At 38.1% G+C, this 15,244-nt stretch overlaps 1 protein-coding gene across 4 annotated transcripts in view; it reads right to left on the bottom strand.

The window, feature by feature from the left end:
• Positions 1-15,244, bottom strand: part of ITGBL1 (integrin subunit beta like 1) — a 274,140-nt gene that overhangs the window by 23,440 nt on the left and 235,456 nt on the right. For all 4 annotated transcript variants that reach the window (XR_001817264.2, XM_017501329.2, XM_037728946.1 and 1 more), the window contains one exon: positions 381-527. Coding sequence is in view for 3 of the 4 variants with exons in the window: in XM_017501329.2 (XP_017356818.1) it covers positions 381-527 (147 nt within the window). In the remaining variant the exon portion in view is untranslated. The remainder of the gene's footprint in view (positions 1-380; positions 528-15,244) is intronic.

The raw sequence follows: 15,244 nt of genomic DNA, 5'->3' as shown, positions 1-15,244 counted from the left end.
ACTTTTCCACAGTTCTGAGCTGTGTTGTTTTAGAGGTAAGCTCGACAATCATTCTTTGGCCTTTTTTCCCCTTTTGTGGGTCCATTTAGTACCCAGTATATTTTGTTGTCCTAATTTCTTTATATAAGTATTAATTCTACATAATTCAGCAATAACTTCACTTACAAGGATATTTTTGCATGAATCTTCTTGCATGCATTTCATTTCTTAGATTTAAAAGTCCAATTGGTTAATCTTCAAGCTGCAAGTTGGGTACAGCAGAGGACATAGTGGTTTGCTTTCATGCAAAGTTCAGTCTGGGAAAGACAGTTGCTACATGCTGTTCTACCAATCATGTGTCAGAACAGGAATCGAGTCCAGGCTCCAGCAGAGACACTCACCCTTCCCCGAGCACAATATGCCATCTGCTGATTCACACAGATTCTTGCTTTGTTCTTCCGTCATGTTACACTTCCGCGGATGTTGGCAGAGCCTCCCAAACCATCCTCTCTCACAAACGCAGCGACCACAGGAACATGTGCCGTGGCCTGTGAAGCAACCACAGGGAGGGAGTGAGAGAAGAGGATGAGTAAATAACCAGCTGAAGCAGAGGGTTTTAAGAAAGAGATGTATAAACCATAGGATCTTATTTCCCACCCAACACATTTTTTCTTTATGCATAATCAATTTGGCATGCAATTGTTTAAAAGGACTTACAACAGAGTTCTAGCTTAACATAATAAATTTGAATGTAGCATAGTAGATAGACTTGAGAAAGAAATCTTGCAATAATTCAAAATAGAATTATACCACCCTTTCTTGATAGAAAATACTTCTTCATTTGCATTTTTATCAGTATGGAGTCTTAGTGCTATCCTTCATTGCACACACCGTGCCGTCCAGACCAATTTATAAGGCTAGTCACATTACCACTGCTGGCAGTATTTATTGATTATTCTCCTGTTGCTTACTAATAAAACAGAAGGTTAACTTTCATACGAATGGCATTTAGCACTGTATTACTTTATCAGTGTAAATATCTCCTTACTAATAATAAGAGATAAAAGTGGAAGTCATAGTGTCTATTATTGCATAAAGTTAACATCAGCTTGGTTTCACATTTGGCTCCTTTTTTTAGTTTGGTTCCTGACATTGGTTCCTGGTTTTTAAGATGTTTATCTTTTGGTATACATGAAACATTGTATTTGTGACAGCTATATACCAGGATGAATATTTGTTTAGTTGCTTGCCACCAACACACCATTAGATTGCATGATATTCCATTTCAATTTCTTCCATTTAAGTTTCCACTCAACCCTTTCTTCCTTTTCCTGATATGTGCATTGTCTTACAGCAGGGTCTCTCTGAATCAACTATTTGCCTAGCAAAGAGCTACTGAGTATCTATTATAAACAGAGCATTTTGCTAGGCACTAAGGGATAGAAAATCAAGCATGATGGACAAAGTGGTTCCTGCTCTTCTCTCAGGGACAGATACATTCATCAGTCACACTGATTAGCCTCTCTGAAGCTGTTGACATCATTCTCTGTTGACCATTCGCTCTGGCAGGACCCTCAAGAGTGAACCTTGCTCCAGCTGCTTTCCCTCCATTCAGCTCTGCACGAGGATAAGTTACCAATGCTTAATGGTTTGCAATTAATTATTATAATAATTTTTTTAAGGAGTAATAGGATTTTCTTGAATTTCTACAGAAATCCCTCTAGAGGGATTTCTGTACACCTATCTATTTCATGGATGAATGTAATCGATGGATGTGAGAATTGGGAGCATGAAAGTGAGCAGACTGGTGGAGAAGTCCAAGTTATGGCATGAGAAATATGGTGATGAAAAATGCAGAAGTGTGAATGGAGTGTAGGACACTTGGGAGAATGAGGGTTGGTAGGAGATAGTAAGTGACTGTGGTGAAAAGAAAGTTTTTGATCACTGAGAGGTAAGGAGGTAAGTAGAAGTCTCCTGGAAAGGGTTTCTTGGAAAACTATTTTTTTTTTAAATAAATGAAAGAGATTTTCCCTTGGTCATACCATGTCCCTGCCTTGCAGGCTATGCAACAAGTGCCTCCCAACAGCCAGAGGAGGTCTGGGAGAGCAGTTTTTAAATCCAGCATATGTTGTTCCACTGGAGAAAATTGGGGTCCTGAAAGAAAGGCAGGGTACCAGGAATGTCTAACCTTCTTTTAAAGAATATGTTGGGAAAAACATCAGACGCCAATGGGACACTACTAATTGTGAAGAAAAATGTCGCTGCCAATACCTCTAACATGCACTCAATCAGCATGTGCTCTGGCACTTTCTAAGGTTGATGACTGTTCAACACACAGGTTAGCAAAAATGGAAAAAAGTGAATAAATAAATGAGTAAATAAATAAATGAGGTAATTGTGGTCTTTTTCACTGAGCTTAAGTGAAAAGTAAAAACAGGCAACAAACAAAAAAACCTCAAAACTGAAACCCTGAAAGTAAAGTTTAAAAGTAGCATTTATGTAAATATGTGACTGATAATTCGCTCAGCCTGAGAAGCTAAAGGAAGACTGCAAAGTGAAAGCCTACTATGCAGGTGGCTCAGCTTTGTAGAAGATGAAATAAAGGTATAAATGGAGGTAACGTGGTGATGTTTTAAATTTATTCTCAACACAGCCTTGAAGTCTGGTATTAACTCCATTTTACAGTCAGCCAACTGAGCTTCAGAGAGATTCAGTGCCATAATTTCCTCTCAATCACATAGTTCAACCACACAGGATCGGAACTGACTCCAGTTCCTCTGATTCCAATATCTACACTCTTCCCAATGTGTTGCTTTGCCTCTATATTTCACTTCAGAAAGTGAGTCACAGCAGACGTTTCTTAATTCCTGTCTCTTTCAACCACTACATCATTTGAATGTGTATATTTGAGATTCACAGCCGCTTTCTCCTTGCAAGTCTCTTCTCTATTGGCATGACACAAGATTCTTGCTGCCCCAGTCAACACTCCTTTTTTTGTCTGTCTTTATTCTTATACTTTTTTTTTAACTGAACCAGCAAATGTAGGTATTCACCCAATGTTTATCTTTAATCATCTTTTTAAATCTCTCCATAATTTCTCCATTATCCATTTATCCGTTAAATTGCGGGCTTTCTGATAACTGCCAAGACCACAGGGCTGTTTCTCCAGCCCTGATTCTCTCCCACATTCCTGTCTCATGATTCCACACTTTGTGTTCTATTAATATCCTCAGTTAATATCTCCAGAGCTACATATATGATTTTTCTTTCCAAAAGCTGATTTTTTGTCTTTCTCATTCTTTTAGTGAACAGCTATCCTTTCAATCAACCAGTTCAAGATGTTTTCAGTCACATTTGAATTTCCCTTACCGCCCTCATCCAATGCGTTGTCAAGTCTTGTTGAAACCACCTCCAACATTCCCACTTATATCATCATCATAACTTTGGAGAAAACTTCCTATCATGTCTCTCCAATACTCTTGCTCATAGATTCCTACAGCACAACTCGATGTTCGTCATAGCTTTGATGTCTAGTCCTGTACAATTCCCTAATGCTCATGGCATAGAAGAATAGGCATAGAGCCAATGCTCATGGCATAGAGCATTAGGGAATTGTACAGAGCTCATAGCTTTGATGTCTAGTCCCTGTACAATTCCCTATGCTCATGGCATAACAAATGCTCACCTTTGTTATGTTTTAGCTTCATGAAAAACAGAGTCCCAAGCTACATCTCCAATCGTATTCCTTCTCTTCTTCCTTTAACCAAACTGGCCCATTCATTGTTCCCTGCACATCTGTCATGCTTTTCTAACACCATGTTTTTTCAGAGGTAGAAATGTCTTTCCCTTACTATACATATTCAGGTTCTGAGTGATTTTCAAAGCTCAGCAGAAGTAACTACCCCTGTGTGAAGACTTTCCTAATATCCCTAAGAGGAACTCATTGTCTCTCTTCTGAATTTCTATACTATCTTATTTTTTACCTCCCGTGGAACTTTACTGACTTCCATCTCATGGTATGTAGTTATCTGTTATTATGAATCCACTACTCTAATGTGAATTTCCTGAATAGGAATTATTTCTGTCAGCACTACAGTCTTCAGAGTGTCAAATGCAATGCCTGAGACACAGTGGGTCTTCAAAAACTTGGAGGAGATTGAGATTGTCTTTGTCAAAACATCTTTCTCATTTTTACCCACAAATCAAACTGTAGAGTAGAGCCAAGTTAGAAAATTGGCACCCCTAAAGAGCTATCTACTCGATGAATTATCAAATTGAGTACATCTTGATTTGTCCATTAAAACCAAAGTCCACTTAAAGTCCAGATCTCCTTAAACAGTTAAGTAAAAAGCTGTCCGTCTTTGGAGGCAGAGAATCTGTTGTACAAGAAACCAAAAAGAAAGAGAAAGAGAGCTTCTAGTACCAGCTTAATTGGGCTATGAACTTCTCAAAGGCTCACATTTCTTACTGACCCTAGGTTGGTAAGAATTGTCAACAATTTGACATATTGAAATAATTTAACCTGTATTGCATAGAAAAAGATTATCTTGTTTTTTTCCAAATGTAATTAGTGCATTATGGAAAATGAAAATACATCTTACGAAAATTTGTAGGATACAGCAAGAGTAATGCTTAGAGAGAAATTTACAGCATGAATGCAAATATCAGAAGCAGTGAAAAATATAAAATCAGTGATGTAACCTTTCACTTTAAAACACTAAACAACAGCAATATAGAACTAAATTGGTCCTAAGAAAATAAATAGAATCGATTCCATGACAAATCAATACACTTGGAAATAGAAAATCAACAAAGAAAATCAATAAAACAAAAGTTGGCTATTTGAAAAGATCAATAAAATTGTTAAATATATGGCCAAGCTGAACAGGTAAAAAGAGAGACGACACAAATGTTTAATATGAAAAATAAAAGCGAGATCATATCTTACCTCATGGATATTAAAAGGATAATAATAGAATATTATAAACAATGATTTGCCCACAAATCTGATAACGTATATCAATTGGACCAATTCCATGAAAGACCCAAACTATTAAAACCCACATAAAGAGATACAGGTAATTAAAGTAGACCTATAGCTACTTTTTATTTCTGTAATATTTTTTATTATGGTAAATAGATATAACATAAAATGTACTATCTTAGCCATTTGAAGAGTACAGTTCAGTAGCATTAAGTGTATTCTCACTGTTGTGCAACCATTACCACCATTCATTTCTAGAACATTCTCATCTTCCCACATTGAAACTCAGTACCCATTAAACAATAATTCCCATTACCTTCTCTTCTCAGCTTTTGGAAAACACCTGGGTACCTATATAAGTGAAATATATAGTGTTTTTCTTTTCATGACTGGATTATTTTATTTGACACAATGTCTTTAAGATCCTTCCATGTGGTAGCATGTGACAATTTTCCCCCTTTTAAAATCTGATATTCTGTCTTTGATTTAAGATACTATTGAGAATAATTTTATGGCCCCTCACTGCAAATAATATAAAATTTATATGTGAGAAAATAGATGATTTTTATTATTAGTTCTTTTATCATATCCTTCCACGAAGTTAAGTTGGTATCTAGCTCATGCAATCATCAAATTGCATTAATATTGAAATGTTTCAATTTGTTGTTTATATGACTTTAAGAAAAAAACAACTTCCAATAACCTCTTTTTTATAAACTCTAATAATTTAGTTATCTCTTCAATAATTATTTTCTATGCATCAGGAATTGTATTATCAGCTTAGAACATAACAGTGAATAAAATAGGCATTGGCCCTGTCTTCATGGTAATTATAGTCTACTAGGGAAGAAAATAGCATTAAGCAACGTTTGAGTAATAGAAGACAAAAAGAAAATGCTAGGACATTCAACAGCGAGAACACGGTTAACTAGGGTAGTCAGGGAAGGGTTTAGTGACAGCCAAGGAATGAGAAGGAGCCAGACAGCCAATGTTCTAGGAACAGAGCCTAGAAAAATGAATGAGAAGTCCTTGGGACAAGAAATAACTTGGCATATTACAGGCAGTAAAAGAAGGCCAACGTGTTTGAAGAATAATAAGCTAAAAACATTGAATAATGAAGGTGTAGAAATATTCCCTTCTCAGAAATGAGACATAGCAAATGGTTTACTCTTGGTAAAAAAAAAAAAAATCTAAATTTATTTTAAGAGATTGAGAAATGACAGAAGGGTATTAAGGAAGCGAGTGATGTGATGACATGGTTTACACTGTACAAACTCATTTGGCAACTGGGTGGGATAGATTAAGGTATGATGGGAGGAATTAGTATGGAGAAGTTAGAGGGTTCTTGCTGTTTTCCAATTGAACCATGATAGAGGCTTAAAGGACAGTGGTGGCAGTGGAAACCTAGAGAATTAGATGGAGAACTATTTTGGTGATGGAGCCCGTACATGTGGGATGCAATGTTGGATTGGATGTGGCAGGTGAGGGAAAGAAAAGATAAGTTTTCTAGCTAGAAGAAATAGTGAGAATAATGATGCTATTTACTGGGTATGGACACTTGAGAAGAAAGAAGTTGAGGGCAGAAAATCAGCTCTGTTTTGAACCTCTTATGTTTGAAATACTCTTAAGTCAATGAGATGATGAGGTCAAGTAAGCAGCTGGGCACAAGTTGGTGCCCAGAGAACAGGTTAGTGCTGGCTCTAGGTATGTATATGTTGGAGCTTACAAACATAGATGGTACTTAAAGCCTTATAACTGAAGCAGCTATCCAGGAAGAAATTAGTCTTAGAAAATGCCAATATTTAGACCTAGGAAGCTAGAGAAGCCAGACAAAAACATTCCCTAAGGAAGGAGAAAAATAAGATTGTGTTGTCTCATGAGATAACAAAGGAGAGTGTCCTGTACTGGAGGTCTACTGAGTGGAAGTTTCCTGGAAATATGAGTTTAAAAAATAAGAAGAAATTTCATTTATCTTTGTCTCACCAACATGACTGGGTTGTCACTTGGGCCTGTGAGAGGAACACCCAGGGGTGGCAGAACTGTTGGAGAATTGCCTACATGGACCATTCATTGAGAACAACATCTGTGTTTAGTGGTATAACTGGGCCTGTGTGGTCCAGCATAACACAGTAGTCACTAGCCACATGTACCTATTTAAATTTTTTAAAGTAAAATTTAAAAATCAGTTTCTCAATCTCACTAGTCGCTTTTCAAGTGCTAGTCGCATGTGGCCAGTGGCTACTGTGCTGAATAGTGCAGATATAGAACACCCCCTTCATCTTTGAAAGTTATTTTGGACAGCACTGATCTACATAAAGACTTTCCCATGCAATCCATTGGCTCTGAGGCACATTTTCTTAAAACACTGCAATAATAGGTCTCAATTAGGAAACTGACTTATAAATAGATACTAATTCAATTCGATACTACATAATGCCTATCCAATATCCTCCCTTCTTCTTAATAATAAACAATTCCTCTTTTTTTTCAGGGAAGGGATAATATGCCTATCTGGGAAGTGACTACCCAGGCTTCTTTTGAACTAAAAGCACCCATAAGACATAGCTCTAATAAATGAGAAATAAGAGAAAATCTCCTGGGTGAGATTTCCAGGAAAATACTGTCTTCCAACAGAAATGGGACAAACTCAGCCAGCATGTGTCCTTTGCCCTTTGTCCTATTCCTCTCTATTTCTTCTTCACTGGAAGAAGGACACAACTGGAGATTGTTAATGAACATGATAGTCCATGCTCATGCTGCTGTAAAAACTGCCCAAGACTTGATAATTTGCAAGTAAAAAGGTTTAATTGACTCACAGTTTTACATGGCTAAGGAGGCCTCAGGAAACTTACAGTTATGGTAGAAGGGGAAGCAAACATGTCCTTCTTCACATGATGGCAGGAAGGAGAAGTATGAGAGTCCAGTGAAGGGGTAAGCTCCTTATAAAACCAGATCTCATGAGAACTTACTATCACTAGAATAACATGGAAAAAACCACTCCCATGATTCAATTACCTTCTGCTGGGACCATCCCATTACACCTGGGGATTATGGGAACTACAATTCAAGATGAAATTTGGGTGGGGACACAGCCAAACCATAACAATGATAAATGTTATACTGGAAGAGCAGAGCAGAAGGGAAGAGAGATGGGGTCCAGGGACACTGTGGTACTCAGCCACTCACCTCACTGGCCATCTATGGAATGACAACCCGAACACTCAGTATTTGTGTCCATCACCTTCAGCCAAACACAGGACTTAACTGATCCACTTACAAATTCATGAAACAGGTGTGCAATTTTAAGATGTAATTTGGAGACAGTCACACCCTAACTGTACTGTCCATTTAAGAAGGGATTATTCTGAATGTGAGGTCTGACCTCTTCCTCAATACAAGAAATCCATCAGTGCCTGGGAGTCACTGAATTCATACTCTCAGGTGGCATGATCTCCTTCAAATTGTAGCAGTGAACTAGAGAACTCCCTGAAGAAACGTGAACTGATTGAGTAATTAAGAGGTGGTTCTTCATTATTCCTTCTTGTTTCTTAAATTGGACTCATGGGTAGCTATTCCAGGAGCATAGATGAAAGAAGAAAAGCAATAAGCAGTTTAGCTCTTATTCTCACCCAGGGTATATGGCACACAGGAGGGAAATCTCTGATTTAACTTCTATTAGGCTAAACAATTAAACACACATGTGTTTTAATTTTACTTGTATAATCTTAAAATAATATATCAATAAAATAAATCTTAGGAACTATCACTCTAAACAAATCACACTTTCTTTAATAGAGACTTATCTGATAATAAATCCATGTATGCATAGGTCACATAAAATTTTCTTTTAATAAAGATGTTTTGAGAACATCCACAGTATATGATGATTGAATATGACTCACAAGTTAATTAAATGAAGAATGATCTCCCTTCATGCTGATTTTCTTTCTGCTAGTCATTCTCATGATTCTTTTTCAGGTTGTAATTTTGGTGTAATCAAAACTGAACTGTAAAAATTATGAAATTAGTTATATTCACCTTCAGGTACAACTGCTAATTTAGCCAACCTATCAGAATTGGTTTAATCATCTTTAGTGTTATTGGTAGGAAGGGGGATAAAAACGTTGGCCCTTAGTTCTCATGCATTTGCTGATTAGTTTACACATGGTTTTGGTTTTACTTATTTGCTTACTTGCTAAAATTTTTAGACAATCCCTCAGTTTGGAGTCAGGAACCATATTTCACTCTCTGGTCACATGCTGGATATACAGGTTATATATCCTCCATGGGAAAGGCCACAGATCTTATGGCTTAGTGTCTGGTGGAAAACTAAACAAATTACCCAAATGAATGACTCTCAATTTTGTTCTCCTCTGAAGCCATAACAGAGGGATGATGTCTATGTGTTTCACAGTCTCATATTAGTAAGATTTGTTCTGCACTGGCGAGATGATGGGGGTGACTAACTGCTTTGGAAAAACCAGCTGTAAGTCCCTCCCTGAGGTACAGAGCTGCTGATTTGTGTGAGTCCAACTTCCTTCCAAAACACTCTCCAGCTAGTGCTTCCAGGTACCTGAGACAGATGTTACATTTTGTTCTGTAATGCAAATGGCCAGTACAATATTTTATTTCCATTACAGATTTAGGGCATTCATCAAATATCCACTGGCACATAGTACCAGACACATGTCCTTCTTTATGTCTCATTCTTACCATAAAGCCAAATGGATTATTATCCTAATCGTATATAGAAGTAAACAAAGATAGAGAGGCCAAATAAATACACAGGTAAACCAAAGCAGAGAAGACAAACAACCTGTCCAAGTCACTACAATAAGCAGGAAACAGAGCCACAATTAAAAGTCTATCTGAACACAAGGTTCCCATTCATCTTGCTGCATAGCACTGCCTCACTTAACTCCAAAGAAAACTGATATCTCTACTCCCTTAAATCTTACATGAAAAAATGCAACGAAGTGCACACCATATACACTAAAACAACTGAGCATACCATACAATGTGAACTTTCTCTAAACAAAATATGAAAATACTCAAAAGATTTATGAATGTATATTTTGAAAATAATTTTATTCCTCAGGAATAAAACCTAGGAAAAAATACAACATAGCGTCATCAGACATTGTTCTAGGATAATCAATTAATGAGTGACTTTTATTTTATTGTTTCCATTTCTCTCTACTTATTTTTTTAATTTTGAAAGCAAAAACACTAATTTAAATATATTTTTAAAGACCTGACACCTAAAGATGAGCAAAGTATAATAAATGAAGATGATATAGTATATATTGTGAATGATAACTGAGTAAGTAATATGTGAAAAAAATCCTAAGGCTGGGTACAGAAGCAGCTAAGAGCTCTTGATGCAAAAAAATAAAATCAATATATTCCTTCAATATCTAATAAATACCTTTTCACCTGCGTGCTTTTGCTCAGCCTTCCCAGGCCTAAAATGTTCTTCACATCCTATTTCTGCACATCTACATACTAGGTGTTCAAGGTCCAAGTCAAATCCTCACTCCAACTTGAAGAATTCTGTATCCAAAACTGGAATAGTTCTTCCTTTCTCATTCTCCTTAACTTACTGTGAATCCTTTACTTGATCATTTATTCAAATAAAAATAATGAGTATTAACCTTTATCCTAGCTTTGAGCATATGATAATGAGAGAGAGATTGAAGATATCCATGAGAATTGTAAACTTGAAGAAAAGGGCCACAGGGACACTCTTAACACAGTGTCATCACACTACAATGTGGGTGGTGCAGTATAGAGGAAGTAGGAAGTCATTTCAGAGAGGCTTCCTAAAGGGAATAATTTGGAAAAATCATGGACGAATAGAAGGATGGTAAGAAGTTATTCGCAAGGAGAAGTGACAATAAGGACTAGAATGTCAAGGAAAGGAAACAAACACATCCATGGGATATGTTCCAAAGAGAGCAACATATCCAAGTTTCTCCATCTCTGCTGCTCTCTGTGAAGAAATCATTTTTTCAAGAAATGGAGACAACTGGTCAAGACAAGCATAGTCTCCTCCACCATTCAATGGCTTAAACCAGAAACCTGGTGTGATCCTTGATCCTACACTGCCCTCAATATTGTGCAATTACGAATTTCCTTAAATACTGCCTGTACTCTGGGGAGGGAGCTCTAAGTTTCAACTAAGCTCTCAGGCTGATACTTGCCACCTTCGAAGGATATGTATGGGACAGGAGCCACATCTTGCCAGCAGCGCAGTGTTGGGTGCCAGGATATACCCAGGGGAGTCCTCCCAGCAGTTCATGAGGATTATTTCATATAATTGGGGATTATTTTATCTTGGGATAACACAGCCCATATGCACAGAGATGAGATCCGCATTGCACAGATGTTGAGGCTTCTCTGGCTTTAGAAGAAGTTGCACACCCAACAGGAGCCAAAATATTTCCCAATGATTCTGTAGGCATAGCTTTCAGGGCACCTACAAGACATAGGACTGTTGGTAGAGTTATGATAGTTATGGAATCCAAAATCATAGTGTTCCCATCAGCTGCTTATAATTCAATTAATCATCTCTTCCAATGTAGTTGAAACTTATTAATCATAAGTCATCATTACCATGAGCAATGTTGCTTGGTAACAGTGAAATGCACCATCTTCATCTGCTCCCAGAGCTAGGAGTTTAATGGAGTGCTGGAGTCTCTTGCAGCAGGGTGAAGGGGGTTGTTAGCCTGCTGACCATACTACTTCTAACACATTCTCCAACACATTCAAGATCCTCCATCTTCAATGTCTTCCATCCAGCTAAGCCAGCTTCACTTCTCACCAGGGATCATCTCTTAACATCCAGATTCACCTACCAACTCACAAACATGCATAATCCCTGGAGCAATCCATACTCCACCTGATATCCAGAAGTACTTTTTAAAATACTGTGATCATATTTAAGCTCTGTTTAAGCTCTCCCTTTGGTTTCCTGTTGCTTTCAGAGTAAAGCCTCAAGTCATTAACACGGTTTACAAAACAAGTCACACTCTTTTCCCTTTTGTTTTCTAATTGGCAATCACACAGGATTTTTCTCCGGTCCTCAAATGTTCCTGGTACACATCACACACTCTATTTTCCCCACACAACTGAGCACAAGCTGCTCTCTGACTGTACCCCACTTTCCCTACCTGGCCAAGTTCTATGTATCCTATTACTACCAAGCATGGTTGTGATGTTTAGTTAATACCTATAAAGCACATAGTCTGCATTATATAGTTGTTATCCATATATGAAGGCATTAGAGAAGCCTTTCTTAGCCTTCAGTCTATGTTAAATCGCCCTGTTATGTATATTACCATTGAATCAAATCTCTTTTCAGATCCTTCAACTCCTTTTCATTCCTTTCTCTATGTCCTCCCTTCACACTCAACCATAAGCTCCAGGAGAGCAAATGCTCTGTGTTCACCACTGAATCTCTAGTGCTGGAAAATAGATGTTCAATGAATATTTGTTAAGTTAATGAAGAAATAAATAATTACTCCAGCTTCAACCATGCATAATTTGGAGGAATTTTCATATGAAAATATTTTATTAGAAACTGAAAAGAATCTAAAACCAAGGATGACTGATGCTGAGAAATCATCTTGAGAGACACTGACCTAAAGATGAAAGTGGAAGAGACTGAAATTACTCCAAAGCAACAAATAGCAGGCAGAAAAGACACACAAGAGCCATTTCTGGCCAGTATTGGTGGCTCAACACCCATAATCTCAGCTCTTTGGGAGGCCATGGGAGGAGAATTCCTTGAGCCCAGGAATTCAAGACCAACCTGGGCAACTTAGTGAAAGCCTCATGTCTATAAAAAATAAATAGCCAGCTGTGGTGGTGCATGGCTGTAGTCCCAGATACTCAGCAGGTTAAGGCCAGAGGATTGCTTGAGCCTAGGAGTTTGAGGTTGCAGTGAGCTGGGATCCCACGATAGTACTCCATCCTGGGTGACAGAGTGAGACTTTGTCTCAAAAAAAAAAAAAACCAAAAAACAAAAAAAGCCACTTCCATGGAAATACTAAGATGTATTTTATGGGCTGGGAGATAAACAAGAAAAAAAAATTACTATGAGAAAAGTTACAGAAGAAAGGAGTGGGAAGGTGTGCCTGAGGCCCCAGGAGAACATTTCATGGGGGAGTAACTACAACCCTTTGCTAAAACATAGCAATGTAGAATGGGAACTGGAATCCCCTGTAATTTGAGTGATCCTATGCCTGTGAGATACGGTGGTGCGGCAGGGGAATTAATGTATCCTACAAGCAGTCCTTAACTGACAACTGTTGGATATGTTAGAAGAGTGTGTGTGTGTGTGTGTGTGTGTGTGTGTGTGTGTGTGTGTGTGTGTGTGTATGTGTGTGTGTTTTGAGACCGAGTCTCACTTTGTTGCCCAGGCTGGAATACAATGGTGTGATCTTGGCTTACTGCAATCTCCACCTCCCAAGTTCAAGCAATTCTTTTGCCTCAGCCCTCAGAGTAGCTGGGTCTACAGGAGCACACCACCACATGCTGCTAATTTTTCTATTTTTGTAGAGACAGGATTTCACTATCTTGGTCAGGATGGTCTCGATCTCTTGACATCGTGATCCACCCACTTCTGCCTCCCAAAATGCTGGGATTATAGGCATAAGCCACCACGCCCAGCCGAAATTTTGTGTTTTATGTGTATGTTCATTGCAGTACTAGTCACAATAGCAAATACATGGAATCAACATAGATGCCCATCAATGGTAGACTAGATAAAGAAAATGTGATAATATATCCTATGGAATACTATGCAGCCGCAAAAAAGAATAAGATCAGGTCCTTTGCAGGAACATAAATGGAACTGAAGGCTATTATCCTAAGTGAACTAATGCAGGAACAGCAAAATAAACACCACATACTCATACGTCAGAGCTAAAAACTGAATACACATGGACACAAAGGAACAACAACTCTGGGGCCTACTTGAGGGTGAAGGGTGGGAAGAAGGCGATGATAAAAAAAACTACATGTCGAATACGATGCTTATCACCTGGATGACAAAATAATCTGTACACCAAACTCCCATGACAGCAGATTTACCTATATAACAAACCAGCACATGTACCCCTGAAACTAAAAGTTTAAAAAAAAGAATTGTGTATTTTATACAGGCTCCCAAAGTTTTACCCTCTGTACTGGGATGAAGCTCCAGTTGGCAATAGCAGGGACCAGGTTGATTACAAATGTTTATAGGTTGTCTTCCCTTTCCTGCCACGCTTTCCAATTCTCCTATCAGCCTTTCCTTCACCTAACCCTTGGTCCAGGATCTGATCTCCTATAGTTTTTTCCTATAAAGAGCCCTAATGACTAAAGCAATTTTCATTGCAAATCAAGTAATTGGTGTTCTGGTTTATATCAGTTTGGTTCAGTCTTTTACAAGTTTGGGTCATGGAAGTCCCTTCCCCTAGGGCACAGGTAACTTGGTGTAGATGAGCCAAGAATTGGTCAAACAAGACCACTTCCTGAGATGTTATCTCACATTCCCAGGAATATTCGGTCTTATCTAACAGGCAGATAGATGGATCTATTTTCATCTTTGACTTTTCTCTCCAAAGTTGGAGAAAAATAGAGAGATTTACAGAGAGAAAAATATATAATTTAATGCCAAGAGAGATGTAATACATGTCTGCACTATCAACCATTTCAACCAAGTCACCAAAGAAGGTAGGCAAGGAAGCCCACGGGAGGTTGACCGTGCAAGTCAGAAAAAATGACAATAAGGTCCGGTACAGTGGCTCATGCCTGTAATCCCATCACTTTGGGAGGCTGAGGAGGGTGGATCATTAGAGGTGAGAAATTCGAGACCAGCCTATCCAACATGGTGATACTCTGCCTCTACTAAAAACACACAAAAAGCAGCGGGTGTGGTGGCACACACCTGTAATCCCAGCTACTTGGGAAGCTGAGGCACAAGAATAGCTTGAACCCAGGAGGCAGGGGTTGCAGTGAGCCGAGGTCACACTGCTGCACTCCAGACTGGGTGACAGAGTTAGACCCTGTCTCACACAAAACAAAACACAACAGAACAAAGAATGAAAAGAAAAAGAAAAAAATACAATGATAACAGGAGAAGAGACATGTAGATGGCACTTTCTAGGGGCCAAGCTTTTTATACATATATAGGTATATGTACATATACACACATACATATTGCTGTGAGAATTAAATGAGTTAATGTCTGTCATGTCTTAAACAAAAAGAGTAAAGTCTACATAGCTATTTCTG

The sequence above is a fragment of the Cebus imitator genome, unplaced genomic scaffold (genome assembly GCF_001604975.1).
Source record: "Cebus imitator isolate Cc_AM_T3 unplaced genomic scaffold, Cebus_imitator-1.0 Scaffold14, whole genome shotgun sequence".
Classification (NCBI taxonomy): Eukaryota; Metazoa; Chordata; class Mammalia; order Primates; family Cebidae; genus Cebus; species Cebus imitator.
The sequence above is the reverse complement of the archived record's forward strand: the minus strand, read 5'-3'. Positions and strand labels throughout refer to the sequence as shown.